General features: G+C 40.3%; 1 protein-coding gene across 1 annotated transcript in view; it reads left to right on the top strand.

The window, feature by feature from the left end:
• The first annotated feature begins 5,349 nt into the window (after nt 1-5,349).
• Nucleotides 5,350-19,077, top strand: part of otog (otogelin) — a 121,473-nt gene continuing 107,745 nt past the window's right edge. The window contains exons 1-2 of the mRNA XM_053617138.1: nt 5,350-6,606; nt 14,295-14,358. Coding sequence (XP_053473113.1) covers nt 6,568-6,606; nt 14,295-14,358 — 103 coding nt within the window. The 5' untranslated portion in view covers nt 5,350-6,567. The remainder of the gene's footprint in view (nt 6,607-14,294; nt 14,359-19,077) is intronic.

Here is a 19,077-nt window from a genome sequence, read left to right as displayed (position 1 = left end):
TCCTCCAATATGAGTCTCATTAGTCTCCTCCAAACCTCCCCTATCATTGGGGGGTGAGGTGTGGTGTGATGAGGTGTGGTGACTTGGTTATGTGTGATCTGGTGTTAGGAGATTGTGTTTGGTATGTGTTGCTTGCCCTTGTGGCTATAAATATTCTCTGTTCTGACCGCTGTGCTGGTTTTGACTCTTGCCTGGTTCTGACTGTGAGTTTGTTTGCTCCTGTATCTGTTTATGTGTATTCTGTTCACCACTGTATATATGTTTCACTTGGTCTACCGGCAGTAGGGGTGTGGCTGCCATTTCTTTGGGGAGAGGGGTGCTTTTGTCTCGGTTTTTGGCTTAGGTAGTTAGGGACGAGTACTTGTATTTTCTGTCATTTTTCTTTTAGGTAAGATAGCTACCTAACAAGGAATTTTTTGTTTATTATTTTGGCCCTGGCCCACTCTGAAGTTACGACTGGTGTTGGTTCTCTGTAGTTATATGTATATATATTTGTGTTTTACAATATACCACAACCTTTGTGTACAAACCTGTTTGTGGTGTTGTTCCTGGCTCCCTCATTTTAAAGGTCAATTCCAGTGAATCGCCAGTTGGTTACTCTATGCGGCCTAACCTAGTATGGGCCATAACAGCCGACGTCTGTCAGTGCAATGTGAACTAGGCTTAAAATATTTTTTATATGTTCTTAAATATTGCCAAATTAATGAATAACTTCATTAATATAAGCAATTTCCTTACCAGCTCCATGTCACCATTCACAATGCATGCCAAATAATACAACCATGCCATATACTCCTCAAATATCTCTAGCAAATAACCTTGCTGGATCTGAAACCCCTGTCAGTGTGGTGAATTATTAACTCTCAGTATAAATGGTGGTGTTTAAGGCACTGACATGCACATAAGGCTATATAATTGTGATAGATTCAAGATGGTGAGTGGAGTGCAGTGTGCTTTGTTTCATTGAGACATGACTGCACAAGAATATTCCAAACTCAAATGCTTCCATTCCTGGCTTTCAGAGTGGCTTTTCAGGGTGGACAGAGATGCTAGAATGAGTGGTAAGAAGAAAGGTCGAGGAGTCACACTGTATATTAACATCCATATTATTGGCTAAGGGAATTCAAGGTCCCCATATGTTTGCATCCCACAAGCAGCTGCTGCAGAATCTGTATGTGATGTCATACTCTTGTGTATTGTGAGACCCCAAACTAGGCATCTGAACTCTTTCATTGTCATCTCTGGGGAATCATGCCATTCTCTACCACTTTGCCAAAGTTCCACCAGTTTGTCAACTGTGTTACCAGAAAGAACAGAACACTGGATCTCCTGTACACAAATGTGAAGTGTGCATACTTCATCTGCTCTGCCCCCACTGTGAAGGTCTGACCACAACCTGCTTTTACTGACACCCACCTAGCAGTCTGTTGTCCTAAGGCATACTGTGACAAAGAAGAACATAAGGAGATGGTCAAAAGAGGCATAGGAGGCTATGCAAGTCTTTTTTTTTTAGACCACAGACTAGCAAGTGTTGTGTGAACTAGCTGTGGAAGACCTTGACAACATGAGGGACTACATCAATTTCTGCATGGACACTATAGTTCCTGTCAGGAGGGTATGTTGTTTTCCTAATAACAAACCCTGGATCACCAAGGACCTGGAGGAACTACTGAACAAAAAGAAACAGGCTTTCAGACAGAAGGACAAGGAACAGATGAGGAGGGTGCAGATGGAGTTGAATGTGAGACTGATGGAGAACAAAGAAGCCTACATAAGAAAGCTGGAGGGCAGGTTTTAGCAGAACAATGCAAGGAGGTGTGGGATGGCATGAAGCAGCTCGCCGGCTTCAAGCCAAAACAACCACCTGTGGGGGGCAGTCTAGAAAAAGGTAATGAGTTTGTTCTTTGTAAATTTGTTCTTCAATAGCTTCAACATGACACCCCCCAGACTGAATATATATATATATATATATATATATATATATATATATATATATATATATATATATATATATATATATATATGATGTGCGTGATTTGAGTATGTGACGAACTGTCTCTTGAAATTTATTTTGGGTTTGTTGTCAGTAGTGGTCATAGTTCACATGGGTAGGGTTCTTTGCACGTGTGGATGACCATACGCGTCAGCTACCAACAAAGATAATTTCTGAGGACAATGCCAATATAGTGGATGTAGTCTGTCTGGGAATGTGTCCATTCTCCATGCCTGCATACCTTAAAGCAGTGGTTTTCAAAGTGGGTGCCGCCAGGGGGCGCCCGGGGGGCCTCAACAATTTGGTGTGAAAAATAAATTAATACAAGATTTCCTCTTTCTCACTCTCATACAACCCCCCCCCCCCCACACACACATACACACAATCAATTCCTAATGTAAAGATGTAATTATTAAATAAAAAAGGGATATATATTCAGAAGTCTGTATTTTTAAAGTGTTTTAAAGACATCTTGCAAAAGGGGGGGCCTCGGTCAAATGTTAATGCCATCTGGGGGGCCTTGCCCTGGAAAAGTTTGGGAACCCCTGCCTTAAAGCACATACTTTTTTACCAGTCAAAAAAAGTATGTTCTTCAGCCAAAGAAGTACATATTGTGAAAGTACACAATTTCAGATGTCGCTTGAGTAACCAAGATAAGATTCAGACCAAATAGCTAATAGTAAACAAATTCCAATAACCAAAAATAACCAGTTATCACAGAAAAACAAAAATTTTGTGAAGTCACAACTTTGGTTTTAACACCAAGTAGGTTTTAGGCTTAACATTCACTTATTCTTACATGGAACATTGAAATTAGTTAAAATACCATTGAATAAAATCGAGGGTGCATGCAGACTCTTCTGGATATTGGAGATTCAAACAGTAGTAACTGCAAAACATCACAGCAATACCACTGTCTGTGTGTGGCACCATGACAACTTGTGGTGGGAATTACAATTCATCAGTGACTTGAATCTTTTTTTGATTTCGTTCACCAAAAAGATTTGTACAAAACACTGATTCATTCACGAAATGTTTGCAAGCTATGTCACAGAACAACACTTGATCACAAAAACATAATTCATCATTAACAACTTTAAATGTTGTAAAAGACAACTATGTAATTAGAAACGGTTTTGAATGTCATATTCGTCTGCTTTCACAGCAAATGTGAGGGATTTTTATTCTATGAAATACTAACTTGCTAGTTAGGCAGCTCTATAACACCTCTCTTGATATTCCCTAAAATAACTGATTAGAAAGCCATATTTGCTTTAACTATAGACACTAATTTATTTACGTCCTATCTAATACCAGCAGCTGTAGCGTCTGCAGTGCTTTAGAACTGTGGATATAGAGAGCATACTGTCAGACTAATAGAATATGGACTTAATAATAATGTCAGTTAAGGTTAAAAGATTTAAATAATATTTGTTGAATGGTAAAGCGTTATTCCGAAGAGGGAGCTAGGGTTGCCACCTTGATTTGTGAAAAAGCAGGACACTAGGACAAATTTTTATTATTTTTTGGGTAAAACCATATTTGCAAATATACTATGCTAACAGGTGTAGGACTCTCTATTGCCTCTCTTACCTATATTTGAATATAACTTTAGAGACGGTCCCTTAATTTGCGCATGTGTGCGAATACTGAACGTCCAACGTCAAGCCAACTTCATGCCAAAGTTTTGACCGAATGAATTTTGAATGCTGGAATTTTGTTTTCAATCAAAATATACAAACCCAATGAATTGCAGAGGAAACTAATTCAAGCATTGTTATTGCTTGGGTTTTTGTTTTGTTTTGTTTTTTCTTTCAAATTTGTGTCAAATTGCTGGACAGAAAAATTCAAGTATTGTCACTGTGATATATTTTTATTTAATTTATGTAATTCAACATGCCATTTTGCCTTGAGGACATTTAGTACTATTATACTTCCATAGACGTCATGTGAAAAGGGTCTATTGAGAGTTTCCTTAGCTGTATGTTTTGGATCGTTGTCCTGCTGGAAGTCCACCCACGTCTCATCATCATCCTGGTGGATGGCAGCAGATTCTTCTCAAGAATCTCCCGGTAAAGGGCACAAACAGCCCCACAAAATGATGCTTCCACCTCCAAACTCCACTGTTGGTGTAGTGTTTTTAGGGTGATGTGCAGTGCCATGTCTTCTCTAAACATGGTGTGTAATATCACAGTCAAAAAGTTCAATTTTGCTCTCGTCTGACCAGACTACTCTCTCCCAGTATTTCATAGGCTTGTCCAAATGAGTTGTAGCAAACTTTAAATGAGCTTCAACATGCCTTTTCTTTAGTAATGGAGTATTGCGGGTGAGCGTGAGCAGTGGAGTGCATTGCCTATTGTTTTCTCTGTGACGATGGTAACTGCTGCCTCCAAGTGTTTCTGGAGCTCTTTCCGAGTGGTCCTTGGCTCTTGGGCTACTCTTCTGACTATTCTTCTGACCCCCTGGTCAGAAAACTTGTGAGGAGCTCCTGTGCGTGGCCAGTTGATGACAGAGTGATGTTGCTTGCACTTGTGGATAATGGCCCCAAAATGGTGCTTACTGGAGGATTCAGAAGGTTTTGAAATACGTCTGTATCTGATTCCATCAATATGTTTCACAACAATAAGGTTTTGAAGGTCTTGGGAGAGCTCTTTGCTTTTACCCATCATGAGATGTTTCTTGTGTGACACCTTGGTAACTAAAAGCCTTTTTATAGTCCATCAATTTACTAACCCAGCTGATATTAATTTGCACAGATAGGGGGAATAACTACTTATGGATTTCAGCTGATTCCTTGCCTTACCTTGCCTTGGAGAACTGCTTTTTCTTAGCGTGTTCAGTACTTTTTTCCCGTGTCATTCCACTTTATTACACATAACTTTATTTATGGACTTTAATGTTGTGAATTCTTTATATTTCCAGATTTCTTGAGTTAATACTGATGTCTGGTGAAAATTTCATGTGAATAACCTCATTGGAAATATACTTACTGAAAAAATTAACTTATTTCCCCCACTGTATCAACTGAACTTACACAGTGGGACTTCTCACTGCAGACTGTAGCACAGTGACGTTACGTAAGCTTTCATATTTCTGCTACAAATCAAATAAAAGTATACACATGGCCAATATTCACTGTGTTTTACCCATTTATGGACACAAGTTTGGATTTATAAAGATAACCAGGAAGAATACAGAATAGCAGTAGAAGGAAACCAAATGAGATTTTATTTGAAACTGTGAAATTCAAATTTAGAAGTACATTTTCACAAAAAAAAAGGGACAATTCGTGTCCCGGGAAGAATATTAATTTTCTGGGACTGTCACTCAAAAAAGAGAACAATCCTGGGAAAACCGGGACAAGTGGCAGCCCTAGAGGGAGCACAATTACTTACTAGTAGTGACAAGTAGTCTTAAAATGGTGCCTTTGTTTTTAACCATTATCCATTCAGTCACACACTATTCCACAATTCAGTTTGATTTAGGAAAAAAAAAAAATCAATTTCACAGTAATTTGCTCATATGACAGCAGATGGTCCACCTTAATGTGATCTAAATAAATACTGGGTTCAAATGTTGAATTGCCCAATTCATGTATTTAACTTATATAGCCCAATTTAGCAATTACTTATGTCTGGGTTTAGATTAGACTTGGTTGCTGACCTAGATATTCATGCAAGGCATGTAAAGATTAGAATCTCTGTTGGACTGAATACATTATGCTAATGAGCGGGAGGCTCGAGCCTCCAGGTGAGCAGCTGGGAACCTACCGGAAACAGAAGGAGGAACAGAGGCAGGCGTGAGCAGAACTCTGCCAAATTTGACAAAATGTGTCGGTAGTCCTGAAGAATCAGTTGGAGACCGAAAGGGGAGAATTTGATTCCACTTAAAGTGGTATATATGAGTCACGAATGGATCCTAATTCAAACCTAATCAAGAAAGGATTGTTTTACTTTTTATTGGTCTGTGTTTGTCTGATACATAAAGGTAAGAATTAATCTATTGGTAATCTATTGTACTTTTAAAGTTTCTCTAGACTGGTGCTAAATAATGCTAAACATAGAATGGAGCATACGATTGGAATTGACAGTGTGCCTGTCTATGGAGATGATGCAGTTAATCATGCCATATTTCACATAAAAACAGACTTTAAATATAAACTATATACACTAATGTCGCAATTTCTTTTCAGTGAGTATTTTGTGGGCTGTTGAAAGAGTGAATTTAACTCACCAGAATGATCTTGAAAAGTAAGTTTTATCTTCACTGTTAGTGTACTGTTTAATATAGTAACCATACTTAGTAAGTGTATAATAGACCATTTGGCGTCTTCTAATGCTGTGAGACAATAATTTGCCAAATTTGCCCTAGTTTGTTTTTTGGGTGATCTTGAATGTATAGACAGTAGGCTAAGCTATATATTTATAAGGCCGAAGTGCTGATTACCTGTAAGAAACAAACTGTGCCTTGTTCTCTCTCTCTCTCTCTCTCTCTCTCTTTCTGTCTGTGTGTGTGTGTGTGTGTGTGTGTGTGTGTGTGTGTGTGTGTGTGAGAACAGTGGGAGCAGCGGGATAATGCTGGCGAAATGGGAGACCCGTTCCCAAGCCGAACAGGTAGGAGAGCTATGCAGAGGCGGTGAAGCATTGCACTCAGTGCGCTCCGACATGCCGGGTCTGCACACCTGGGCTAAATGCTGTCACATAAGGTTAAATGCATATCATTAAAGGACGGAAAAATAACTTTGGCACACAATTATATTGTTGCATATATTTAAGTAAAATTACCCTATTATAAAAGTTAATTAAATATAATGTCCCCATGTTAAATAAAAAAAAACTGTAACACTCTTAATATAGAGACGACGTCTTAAAAAGGAATGAATAAGCTGAATATCGGTGTTACCTGTTACACTGCTTAACAAAGTATTTCTCATGAGCACTGACTGGGTTATAATTGGAGCCCTCTCAGACAGGGAAATTCCCTGTGTACCACACAAACTTTAAGGGTTCCTCCAGAAGGACAAAACTAAGACTGACACCCCGCAATAAGTGTGTGAGGGTCCAGTGATGTTGCCCCCTCCTCCCACAAACTTTAGGATAGATTTTTGTACTCTAGAGCTTTTTGCTCTCAGCAGTTAGATCACCGTTGTCAAGCTCCATTGTCTAGATGCAACAGTCTGGTTTCAGGTGTCTCAGAGGTCAGTAAAGGCGGAGCCGTTATTCTCTCTCTCTCTCTCTCTCTCTCTCTCTCTCTCTCTCTGGAGGAGGAGGACACTGGCCTCCTTCATAACATGTTGTCAGACTCTATCCTTTTGTAGTCCCAGTCTCGACTAAGCCTACATGAAATTACTGAAACCAGATATCAGTTTGTGATGTAGCCTACAAAAAGAGGCAAACAGAATAGATAAGCACAAACTGCTTAGCTTCAAAGCGACTTACATAAACTAATTTATGTTGAACATGCAGATTTTGCTTCAGACCAGAGATGTACTATTTGAATTACTTGAGCACTGATGACACATACAGTGGGGGATATGAGTATTGAACGCGTCAACATTTTTTTTTAGTAAGTATATTTTCAATGAGGTTATTCATATGAAATTTTCACCAGACATCAGTATTAACTCAAGAAATCTGGAAATATAAAGAATTCACAACATTAAAGTCCAGAAATAAAGTTATGTGTAATAAAGAGGAATGACACGGGAAAAAAAGTATTGAACACGCTAACTGAAATGTATTTAATACTTTGTGGAGAAGCGTTTGTTTGGAATGACGATTCAAGACATTTCCTGTATGAAGAAATTATTGTTTTGCAGTATTCAGGTGTGATTTTGGTCCATTCTTCTAAACATATTGTCTTTAAATCTTGTTCAGTTGGATTCGAGTCAGGTGATTGACTGGGACATTCTAACACCTTGATTTTTTTTCTCTGAAACCAATTGAGAGTTTCCTTTGCTGTATGTTTGGATCGTTGTCCTGCTGGAAGTCCACCCACGTCTCATCTTCATCATCCTGGTGGATGGCAGCAGATTCTTCTCAAGAATCTCCCGGTAAAGGGCTCCATATATCATTCCTTCAGTTATATTAAGTCTGCCAGTACCATGTGATGAAAAACAGCCCCACACCATGATGCTTCCACCTCCAAACTTCACTGTTGGAGTAGTGTTTTTAGGGTGATGTGCAGTGCCATTTATACTCCAAACATGGTGTGTAATATGACAGCCAAAAAGTTCAATTCTGCTCTCGCCTGACCAGACTACACTTTCCCAGTATTTCATAGGCTTGTCCAAATGAGTTGTAGCAAACTTTAAACGAGCTTCGCCATGCCTTTTCTTTAGTAATGGAGTCTTGTGGGGTGAACGTGAGCAGTGGAGTGCATTGCCTATTGTTTTCTCTGTGATGATGGTACCTTCTGCCTCCAAGTGTTTCTGGAGCTCTTTCTGAGTAGTCCTTGGCTCTTGGGCTACTCTTCTGACTATTCTTCTGACTCCCAGGTCAGAAATCTTGTGAGGAGCTCCTGTGCGTGGCCGGTTGATGACGGAGTGATTTTGCTTGCACTTGTAGATAATGGCCCCAATGGTGCTTACTGGAGGATTCAGAAGGTTTTGAAATACGTCTGTATCCGATTCCATCAATATGTTTCACAACAATAAGGTTGTGAAGGTCTTGGGAGAGCTCTTTGCTATCAATTTACTAACCCAGCTGATATTAATTTACACTGATAGGGGTATAAGTACTTACAGATTTCAGCTGGTTCCTTGCCTTGGAGAACTGATTTTTCTTAGTGTGTTCAATACTTTTTTCCGTGTCATTCCACTTTATTACACACAACTAAATTTATGGACTTTAATGTGAATTCTTTATATGTGTGGATTTCTTGAGTTAATACTGATGTCTGGTGAAAAAAAAAAAAAAAAATATATATATATATATATATATATATATATATATATATATATATATATATATATATATATATAAGCACTGTATATTTCACCTGTCAAAAAGTGTTTCACATAGTTAAATCCTGTCAAATTATACCAATAAACATTATCTGGTGTATTTCATCCACTGGAGCTTTTCTGAGGTGTAGTTGGTAGGGGGAACATATTAGGACAGGGTATTTCCCCTAGTGAAAAACTATGAGGAATCATAGTTTCATAATCCTGGTGTAGCTGTGATTTGTATGATGAAGTATTTTATTCACAAGCGCGGTTAATAAGGGTTTTTATCTGAGCTGTATTTGGAAGGGAGACAAATTCCCTACCGGATAATCCCTATAATCTGTCTGATAATTTCAAGAATAAAACTCTTGCTGTATTTTTGATTAGTATGACTAGGTTTTTTTTTTATTCATTACTATTATGAACTGGTCTAGGGTGAGGAAAAATACATAAAATAATAAATGGCTTAAACTGAATATTTTTTATTACTTTCTTGGAACCAAGACCATAGCAGCAACAATGGTCATAAGTACAAATACAAAGAATAGTATGAAGTAGAGGCTGGGGCTGGATTGTTTTCAGCCCAGACTGTATATAAAGTCCCCTTGGAATCTACTACTTTATGGCAAGGCCAGTTCAATTGTTTTTCCTGTACACTTAAGATAATTGGGTTTGATATCAAAAGATAAATATGAGCGGAGAGCTTTTATTTTCTGGTATTCATATGTAGATGTGTTAAACAACATAGAACATAAAACATTTTGTACCACCCAATTTGCAGGCAAGCAAAAATATTGACTGAAAATGTGGGCATTGCCAATACAACCATTTGGAATGTCCTGAAAAAGAAAGAAACCACTGGTGTACTGAACCACAGACACCGAATGGGTCAGCCAAGGAAAACAACAACAACAGCTGATGACAGAAACATTTTGAGATCAGTGAAGAAAAATAAATACAACAGACAGTGACATCACCAACAACCTCCACAGGGCAGGGGTGAAGGTATCACAATCCACTGTTCAAATAAGACTTAGATAACATAAATATAAAGGCCATACCACAAGATGCAAACCACTCATCAGCAAAAAGAATTGGAAAACAAGATGGAATTTGAAAAGAAATACAGAGATGAGCTACAAAAGTTCTGGAACCAAGATGAACCTCTACCAAAGTGATGGAAAGGCCGAAATATGGAGAAAGAAAGGATTTGCTCATGATCCAAAACAAACAAGCTCATCCGTGGAGGTAGTGTCATGGCTTGGACTTGCATGGCTGCTTCTGGAACAGGCTCATTATTCTTTATTTATGATGAAACTCATGATGGTAGCAGCAGAATAATTCAGAAATTTACAGGAACATTTTGTCTGCCAATCTACAAAGAAATACAATCAAATTAATCCGGAGGAACTTTACCATGCAGCAAGAAAATGACCAAAACTCAACAAAGGACTTTATCAGGGGGAATAAGTGGAAGGTTTTAGACTGTCCACCAGACCTTAACTCAACTGAGCAAGCAGTTTACCTCCTGAAGAGGATACTGACAGGAGAAACCCCTCAAAACAAACAAGAACTGAAAGAGGCTGCAGTTAAGGCCTGGAAAGACATCACAGAAGAAGAAAACGAACAATATGGTGATGTCAGTGAGTCACAGCCTTGATGCAGTTATTGTAAACAAGGGATATGCAACCAAATATTAAGTGTTATTTACTTTGATTTACTTCAAGGCTTATCTGTTCCTATACTTTTGCTCCCCTAAAAATTGGGTTGTCCGACACAAAAGGTTCTATGTTTTATGTTGTTTAACACATCTGGATGTAAATACCAGGAAATAAAAGCTGAAATCCTAAACTCTCATCTCATATCAGGCTTTGGTGTACAGCACGAACACATGAATTGGCCATTCCAATAGTTTCAGAGGGGACTGTATACACAGTCTATTGTTGAGAGTTGTGTCAAATAGTGATTTTTTGTTCATTGGAGCTAAGAGACACTTGACTTAAAAAATACCAGTCATGAATTTTGCTACCTGTCTTTCAGTGTGTGTATGGATGATTTTAGATTTTTGCCTATGATGAGATGTGAAGACCCAACCATAATGGTTTCATAAGAGTAATGCAGAGTTAACAGTAGATAGTAGAATTCTTTTAGCCATCACATTAGGTATTATGAGCAGCCATCACTGATTATGAAACTATTATGGTTTAAGTGCCTTATAGCACAGGGTTTGTAATATGTCCTGAGCCAGCTAACGGCTAACTATCTATTGCAATTGTGAAAATGAGCACTATCTTATTAAGGACCAGAAGCAACTCTGTCAGGTTTTAGGAATACAACCTACATTTTGCATATCATGATATACTTTACTAACTAGCATGTGAGCTCTTTTATATTGAACTAAATGTTGTGCAGTGCTTTTTCACCTTTCAAAAACCACCTCTTTCTGGTTTTAACACCATCTAGCACTTGGTAAACCAGGTCACAGCTTCAGTGTGTCTTGGAATATGCGTAAGAGCTCTTTAATGAAGTTGATTCATTGTGAGATAACCTCATTCCAACTTTGTGAAAGCACTTACTTTCCATTCCAGGGAGCTAAACAGGCAAGTCTTCTGGTCTTTTCTGCTCCCCACATTTTTTGTGACCCCTCACATGTTGTGAGTCACAAAGTGACAGTTTTGCTATTTGTACTGAGCAAGGGGAGAAAACAAGCATGCTCAACTATTTTTTAAAGTTTTAGTGGACCATTTTATATGCCAGATGCCTTTAAAATTTAGAGATATGTTTATACAACCGTTAGATCTAGTCCACTAATTTGATTGGATGAGTGGTGTTCCAAGAGTTCTTATATAATTATAACTGCACTGTGATGCTTCACTGTTTGTATCACTCTGATTGTCTGTGCTCGCCATATAAAAATCCAATTCTTGCAACACTCCCATGAAACCATTACTACAGTAAAGTTAGCAACATAATTACTGGACATGATAAACGATACACTTTTCATGACAATTGCTTCTGACTTAAAATATGAAAGCTCGTCAGATGAAGATGAAAAGGAAGAAGGGAGCCAATTTCACTGGATGCACCTTTAACAGGAATGTACAAATCATTGTGAGCTAGCTAGCCACCTAGTCAACAGGCTGACTTGAACAGAACACAAGGACTAAAAGCTCTCCTTGTATGCTATTGCGTGTGTATATCATTAGATCAAAACCTTTTTTTCATTTGGTCTGTTTTGATTTTTTATAAAGACCACAATAATTTATTGTTAGTTTGGTTTAGGATACTTTATATTTTCTTGCTGATGAGGGTTTTGCCATTTTAGAACTGTTCCCATACTATTATGTTTTTGGAAAACCTTTTGATGAATATTCTTTATTTTATATACAACCCCAAGTCCGAAAATGTTGGGACAGTATGGAAAATAAAAAAACAAACAAACTAAAAGAGTTGTTTAAAAATTCAATTCACACTGTACTATATTGAAAACACATTATTAACACATTATTTGATGTTCTACTTTGTGAATTTAATTTAATTTTGAAAATATACACTCATTTAAAATCAGTCGACTGTTTACCACTGTGTAACATCACCTTTTCTTTTAATAACACTTATTAAGCATTTGGATGCTGAGTGAAGACACCAGTTGGTTAAGTTTAGCAAGCGGAATTTTCCCCATTCATCCATTATGCATTTCTTCAGCTGAGCAACTGTACAGTTCTTTTGTTGCCTTATTTTGTGCTTCATAATGCACCACATGTCCTCAATTGGAGACAGGTCAGGACTGCAGCAGGCCACGCTCGCACCCACACACTCTGCTTACACAACCACGCGCTTGTAATCCGGGCAGAATGTGTTTTGACGTTGTCCTGCTCTGGATGGCAGCATGTGTTGCTCCAAAATGTCTACATATCTTTCTGCATTAATGCTGCCCTCACAGATGTATGGCTTCTGCTTTGCATAGTAAAGCCTTAACTTGCATCTGTGGACGCAGCGGTGAATGGTGTCGAATGTAAGAGTTTACCAAAGTATTCCTGAGCCCATGTCAGGATATCTATTACAGACTCCTGACGGTTTTTAAGACAGTGACATCAGAGATCAGGGATCTGAGATCACGCGCATTCAGAAGTAGTTTTCAGCCTTGCCCTTTACGCAACGTGATTTGAGCAGATTCCTTGACACTTTTAATTAAATTCTGCACTGTAGAAGGTAAAATGCACAAAGTCCTACCGATTTGTCTTTGGGGAATGTTGTTCTCAAAGTGTTGGATTATTCACGGACACATCTGTTGGCAAATTGGCGAGTGTCGACCCATCCTCGCTCTTGAAGGACCAGGCCTTATGTACTATGATTAGATGATTGCTTCACCTGTTTCACATCCCTATTAGTCCTAATTAGCTCCTGTCCCAACTTTTTTGGAACATGTTGCATGCATCAATTTCAAAATAAACGCTTATCTTCAAAAAACTATGCAGTTGATTCTTTTAAAACATCAAATACCTTGTCTTTATACATTTTAAAAAAAATACAAGTCAAAGTACAAATTAAAGTCATTCCTCTTTGTTTTTATTAGAATTTTCCATACTGTCCCAACTTTTTTGAAATTGGGGTTGTAGATGGACTGTTGGGGTAAAATATACCAAACCATGCTGCCTCTTTGGAATATTTTTGAACAGAATATTAAGGTTTAACATGACAGAAGTATATGCTGTTTCAAATAAAACACTACCAGGTGTCCTACAAATTAAAATACAGGAAAAAAACAATAAAATGAAAAGACCAACAGTTTCAGATAACAGGAAGAATGTAATTATAAAATAGGTTCACAGCAGATCTGACAAACTGGCAGATTTTATTTTATTGTATAATAAAATGAACTTACATCTTGCTTGTGGTACTTTCAAAAACATACTAAAAACTAGTGAAGTGTCAGTATACCTACATTCTTGTGAAAGGTGATCACGAGGGGCTTACTGAGCTTCCATGGCATCCACTGAGTTTTATGGGCTTTCATGAGGATGTCTTTTGTAATCCATGGGAGTCCCCCAGCATAAGAGAGGTGTTGGAATCCCCATGGGTCTATCACAACAAGACCCATTAACTCATTTCATAACATGTTTTCTAGTGGGAGTACCATGGATACTTATTTTCCCACTATGAAATGGGGAGTTTGAGTGAGTTAATTAAATTGTTCAGCTTTGCTGAAAAGATATTTTGGAATGCTAATGAGTCTTTTAGCTTCAAGCAAACAAGAGATATTGCATTACACTATTTAAAATGGTTGCTTCAGTATGATTACTCCTTACTGTTATTCATTAATATGCATTGTGTTAACTCCATTTCCTTTCAAAGCAAGTCCAGTTAAACAACACATCCGTAGAGCCGAGTGAAGCATGGGCTGTCCGCAGATCAAGGGGTAGGGGCCACTTCTATGGCTAAAGCTAGCAATATATCTATGTCTATATCTATTGATATTTCTGCATGCACAACTAAACTACCTTGTGAACTACTCAACCATATCTTTATAATCAAAATCATCTTTAACTTTGGAAATATTATCAAAAGAGCAGTATTTGGTAACTTCGTTTCATTTTGTTATTACACCTAACTATTGCCATTGGAATGAAACTTTCATTTCACAAAAACAGTATAATAGTCAAATAACATAATGAAAAACCGAGTATATTTATAATAATCCCAATCATATTTTGATGACTCAAATGTGCAGGGGTCCTCTGAATATAGTTGAAACATTTATTGCTTTTAAATACAGTTGGCGCATTATATATATATATATATATATATATATATATATATATATATATATATATATATATATATATATATATATATATTACACACTAACACACACACACAGCAAAAATAGAAACGTCCTCTCACATTCAACTGCTTTTATTTCCAGCAAATTTCTTAATATGTGTAATTATTTGTATTAATATAAAAAGATTCAACAACTGAGACATAAACTGAAGAAGTTTCACCGACATTTTGAGAAACAGAAATGGAATGATGGGCCGGGTATCAGATACAGTCAGTATCTGGTGGCCTCCAGCTGCTTTAAGTACTACAGAGCATTTCATCCTCATGCACTGCACCAGATTGGTCAGTTCTTGCTGTGAGATGTTCCTCCACTCTTTCACCAAGGCATCTGAAAGTTCTCCATCACGTCTGGGGGACACATGGTTACATGTAATTTTCCACTGTGAGGACGATCAGCTGTCCTTCCTGTCTCCCTGTAGCATGTCTAAGACGTCTTACATTACAGACATAGCAGTTTATTGCTCTGAACATATCTGCAGTCCTCATGCCTCCCTGCAGCAGGTCTATGGAATGTTCACACAGGAGAGCAGGAACCCTAGACATCTTTCTTCTGGTGTTTTTCAGAGTCAGCAGAAAGGTTTCTATAGTGTCCTAGGTTATTGTAAATGTGACCTTAATCATCTTCCACCCGTAAACTGTTAGTGTCTTAAGGACTGTTCCACAGGTGCATGTGCAATAATTGTTTATGGTTCACTGAACAAACATGAAAAACATTGTTTAAACCGTTTCCAATAAAGATCTGTAAAGCTTATTTGGATTTTACAAAATTATCTTTAAAATGCAGACTCCTGAAAAAGGGACGTTTCTTTTTTTTTTTTGCTCTGTGTGTGTATGTGTATGGGGGTGTGTACAGTGGTGCTTGAAAGTTTGAATTTTTTGAGTTAATGATAATTTACTTATTGAGGAAAATAATCCAATATTACATATCTGTGTGTAGCACAAGCATGTGAACCTCTAGGATAAGCAGTTAATTTGAAGGTGAAATTAGAGTCAGATCTTTTCAATCAAAGGGATGAGATTCAGGTGTGAGTGAGCCCCTTTTTATTTAAAGAATAGGGATCTATAAAAGTCTGATTGTCACAACATACAGTTGCAATCAAACTATTCAAACTCCATTGCAAATCAGTTTTATTGTCAAAGTTGACTCAATTTATTGTCAAAATGTACAGGAAATGTACATTTTGACAATAAACCTGATTTGCAATGGTGGTTGAATCATTTTGATTGCAATTGTATGTCTGTGGAAGTGTATCATGGCATGAACAAAGGAGATTTCTGAGGACCCCAGAAAAAGAGTTGTTGATGCTCATCAGGCTGGAAAAGCTTACAAAACCATCTCTAAAGTGTTTGGATTCCACCAATCCACAGCCAGACAGATTGTGTACAAACTGAGGAAATCCAATACCATTGCCATACCCTCCCCAGGAGTGGAGACCAACAAAGATCACTCCAAGAACAAGATGTGTAATAGTCCACAAGGTCACAAAGGAACCCAGGTTAACTTCTAAGTACCTAAAAGCCTCTCTTACATTGGTTAATGTTAATGTTCATGAGTCTGCCATCAGGAGAACACTGAAGAACAATGGTGTGCATGGCAGGGCTTCAAGGAGAAAGCCGATACTCTCCAAAGAGAACATTGCTACCCTTCTGCAGTTTGTTAATGATCATGTGGACTAGCCAGAAGATATTCTAAAAAAGGTTTTATGGACAGATGAGACCAAAATAGCACTTTTTGGTTAAAAGCGTTATGTTTGGAAAAAGATAAACACTGTATTCTAGCATAAGAACCTTATTCCATTTGTGAAACATGGTGGTGGTAGGATCATGGTTTGGACCTGTTTTGCTGCATCTGGGCCTGGATGACTCATGTGGCGACAGGCCGGCGGCCAGCGCACAGGAAACAAAGATCGCTCCTCCCGCGACTGCTGCAGTGGTGCTGAAGAGACAGCTCTGCTTCAGCACCACCAATGTTTTGGATGGCCGGAGAGCACGTGGCGGTGGGGCGGGGCCGCCGACATACACACGGCCAGTGATTGGAGCACCACACAGAAGAATTCCACCATTCCGCAGGCAAGGGGAGAGTATCAAAAGGCGATATTCCACTTGTAAGAGACAGAGAAGTCTCCCCGTGCATACGACGCAAACGCGGGTGAAGGCTCCGCCCCTGGCTGTAACAGCAGATGGCTGAGACCCTCACCGCACGATCGCACTTCAACACACACACACACGTGCACCCACACCCCCTTCACAGACTGTCCGGAATAAAGATTTCACTACGGAAAACACTAAAACGGCCTCCTGTGTGTCTGTGCTCCGCCCACCGCTGACTAAATTCCCTACACTGATGGAGGATGCAGGCATTGAGCACAGACACACCCACTTAAACACACAAAAGAAAAACAACACGTAAAAAAAAATAAAAAAATAAATTAATAGTTTGGGTGGATAGATATGGGGACATAGTTAACATGGACACTAGCCTCCAGCAGCAGGCCACGACACAGTAGCTTGCCCAAAGCCTGCGAGTTGCTGCTACATCCTCTCTCCGGAGGACACGGCGGACTATGGAAAGGTAAAGAAGGAGATCCTGGCATGGTATGGCCGGACTTCCCACCAGGCGGCAGCAGAGTTCCACCGGTGGAGCTACCGGCTGGGGGCCCAGCCCCATGGACAAATGAACACCCTCCTATGCCTCACCAAACGGTGGCTCCGCCCTGACCAGTGCACCACCACCGACTTGGCAGAAAAGGTGGCCATGGACCGGTTCCTGAAAGCTCTGCCGCCCCAGAACACCAAGCCGTGGAAGCCCATACGCGCACCCGGGAACCCCAAGGGGCTGCTAACTGCCCTAGAACTCGCCCTGCCCGTCTTGGAGTTCAGCAGGGACAGGCACTGACCCCATAGCCTGCCCAGAACGGGCCGCCACATCAGCCCGACTGCCAGCACGCTGCTGAAGGAAAAGAGGTCATCCGAAACTGCCCCGCGTACAGGACCCCTCAGGAGGAGAACAGACCAATGAAAGCAGGTTGGGGGACACCGAAGGAGAGTGAAGACTCCGGGCCAGCCAGAGGGGGCCGCCGCACTCCAGACCCACCAAAACCAGCCCAGCAAAGGAAGGAGGCCCCAGCTTGGCCGGCCTTCATGGCCCGGGGCAAGGAGAACACCCCGGCCAAAGGTAAGTTGCACACACCTCCTAATCCATTCTCATCTGTATTTCAAAAGGTGAGCCGGCAGGGGAACTTCAACCGGGAGCAGAAAGAGGACGACCGCCTGAAGCATTGCTGGGCCCAGGTGCATCAGACTGAGGGGGTCGACCAAAACCCAGAACACAGTATACCCACCTCCTACTTTTTAGTCAGGGGAGGCCTGCTATACCACCGGACCCAGCGCAGAAGGGAAAACATGGACCTCCTGGTAGTCCCCAAGACTTGAACCCAAACGCTGATACACCTGGCACATGCCCATCTGCTCGGGGGCCACCTGGGGGCCCGAAACACCGGGGAAAAACTGAAGGACCGCTTCATCTGGCCGGGGATGGACGCAGAAACCCAGAACACAGTATACCCGCCTCCTACTTTTTAGTCAGGGGAGGCCTGCTATACCACTGGACCCAGCGCAGAAGGGAAAACATGGACCTCCTGGTAGTCCCCAAGACTTGAACCCAAACGCTGATACACCTGGCCCATGCCCATCTGCTCGGGGGCCACCTGGGGGCCCGAAACACCGGGGAAAAACTGAAGGACCGCTTCATCTGGCCAGGGATGGACGCAGAGGTCCGGGCCTTCTGTCAGTGGTGCCCTCAGTGTCAGCATACTGCCCCAGGAAACCCCCACCCGGCGCCCCTGATCCCTCTTCCCATCATAAGCGCCCCCTTCGAAAGGATGGACCTCGTAGGGCTGCTCTCCAAAGTACATACTCATCTTCCTGGACTACCCCACATGGTACCCTGAGGTGGTACCACTACGCAAAGCCACCCCTTGCAACATCGCCAGAGAACTGGTTCTCCTGTTCAGTCGTGTGGGGATCCCAAAGGACATTATGACCGACAAAAGGTACGCCTTTTGTGTCCAAACTAATGTCTGATCTGTGCCGGCTGTTGCAGGTGAAACACCTCAAGACTACCACCCGCAAACTGATGGACTGGTCAAGAGATTCAACCAGACGCTAAATCAGATGTTATGCCGGGTGGTAGACGAGGAAGGAAGAAACTGGGACCTCCTCCTCCCCTACGTGCTCTTTGCTGTTCGGGAGTGTCCCCACACGTCCACGGGCTTCACCCCCTTCGAGCTCCTGT

The sequence above is a fragment of the Ictalurus furcatus genome, chromosome 27 (assembly GCF_023375685.1).
Source record: "Ictalurus furcatus strain D&B chromosome 27, Billie_1.0, whole genome shotgun sequence".
NCBI lineage: Eukaryota > Metazoa > Chordata > Actinopteri > Siluriformes > Ictaluridae > Ictalurus > Ictalurus furcatus.
The sequence above is the reverse complement of the archived record's forward strand: the minus strand, read 5'-3'. Positions and strand labels throughout refer to the sequence as shown.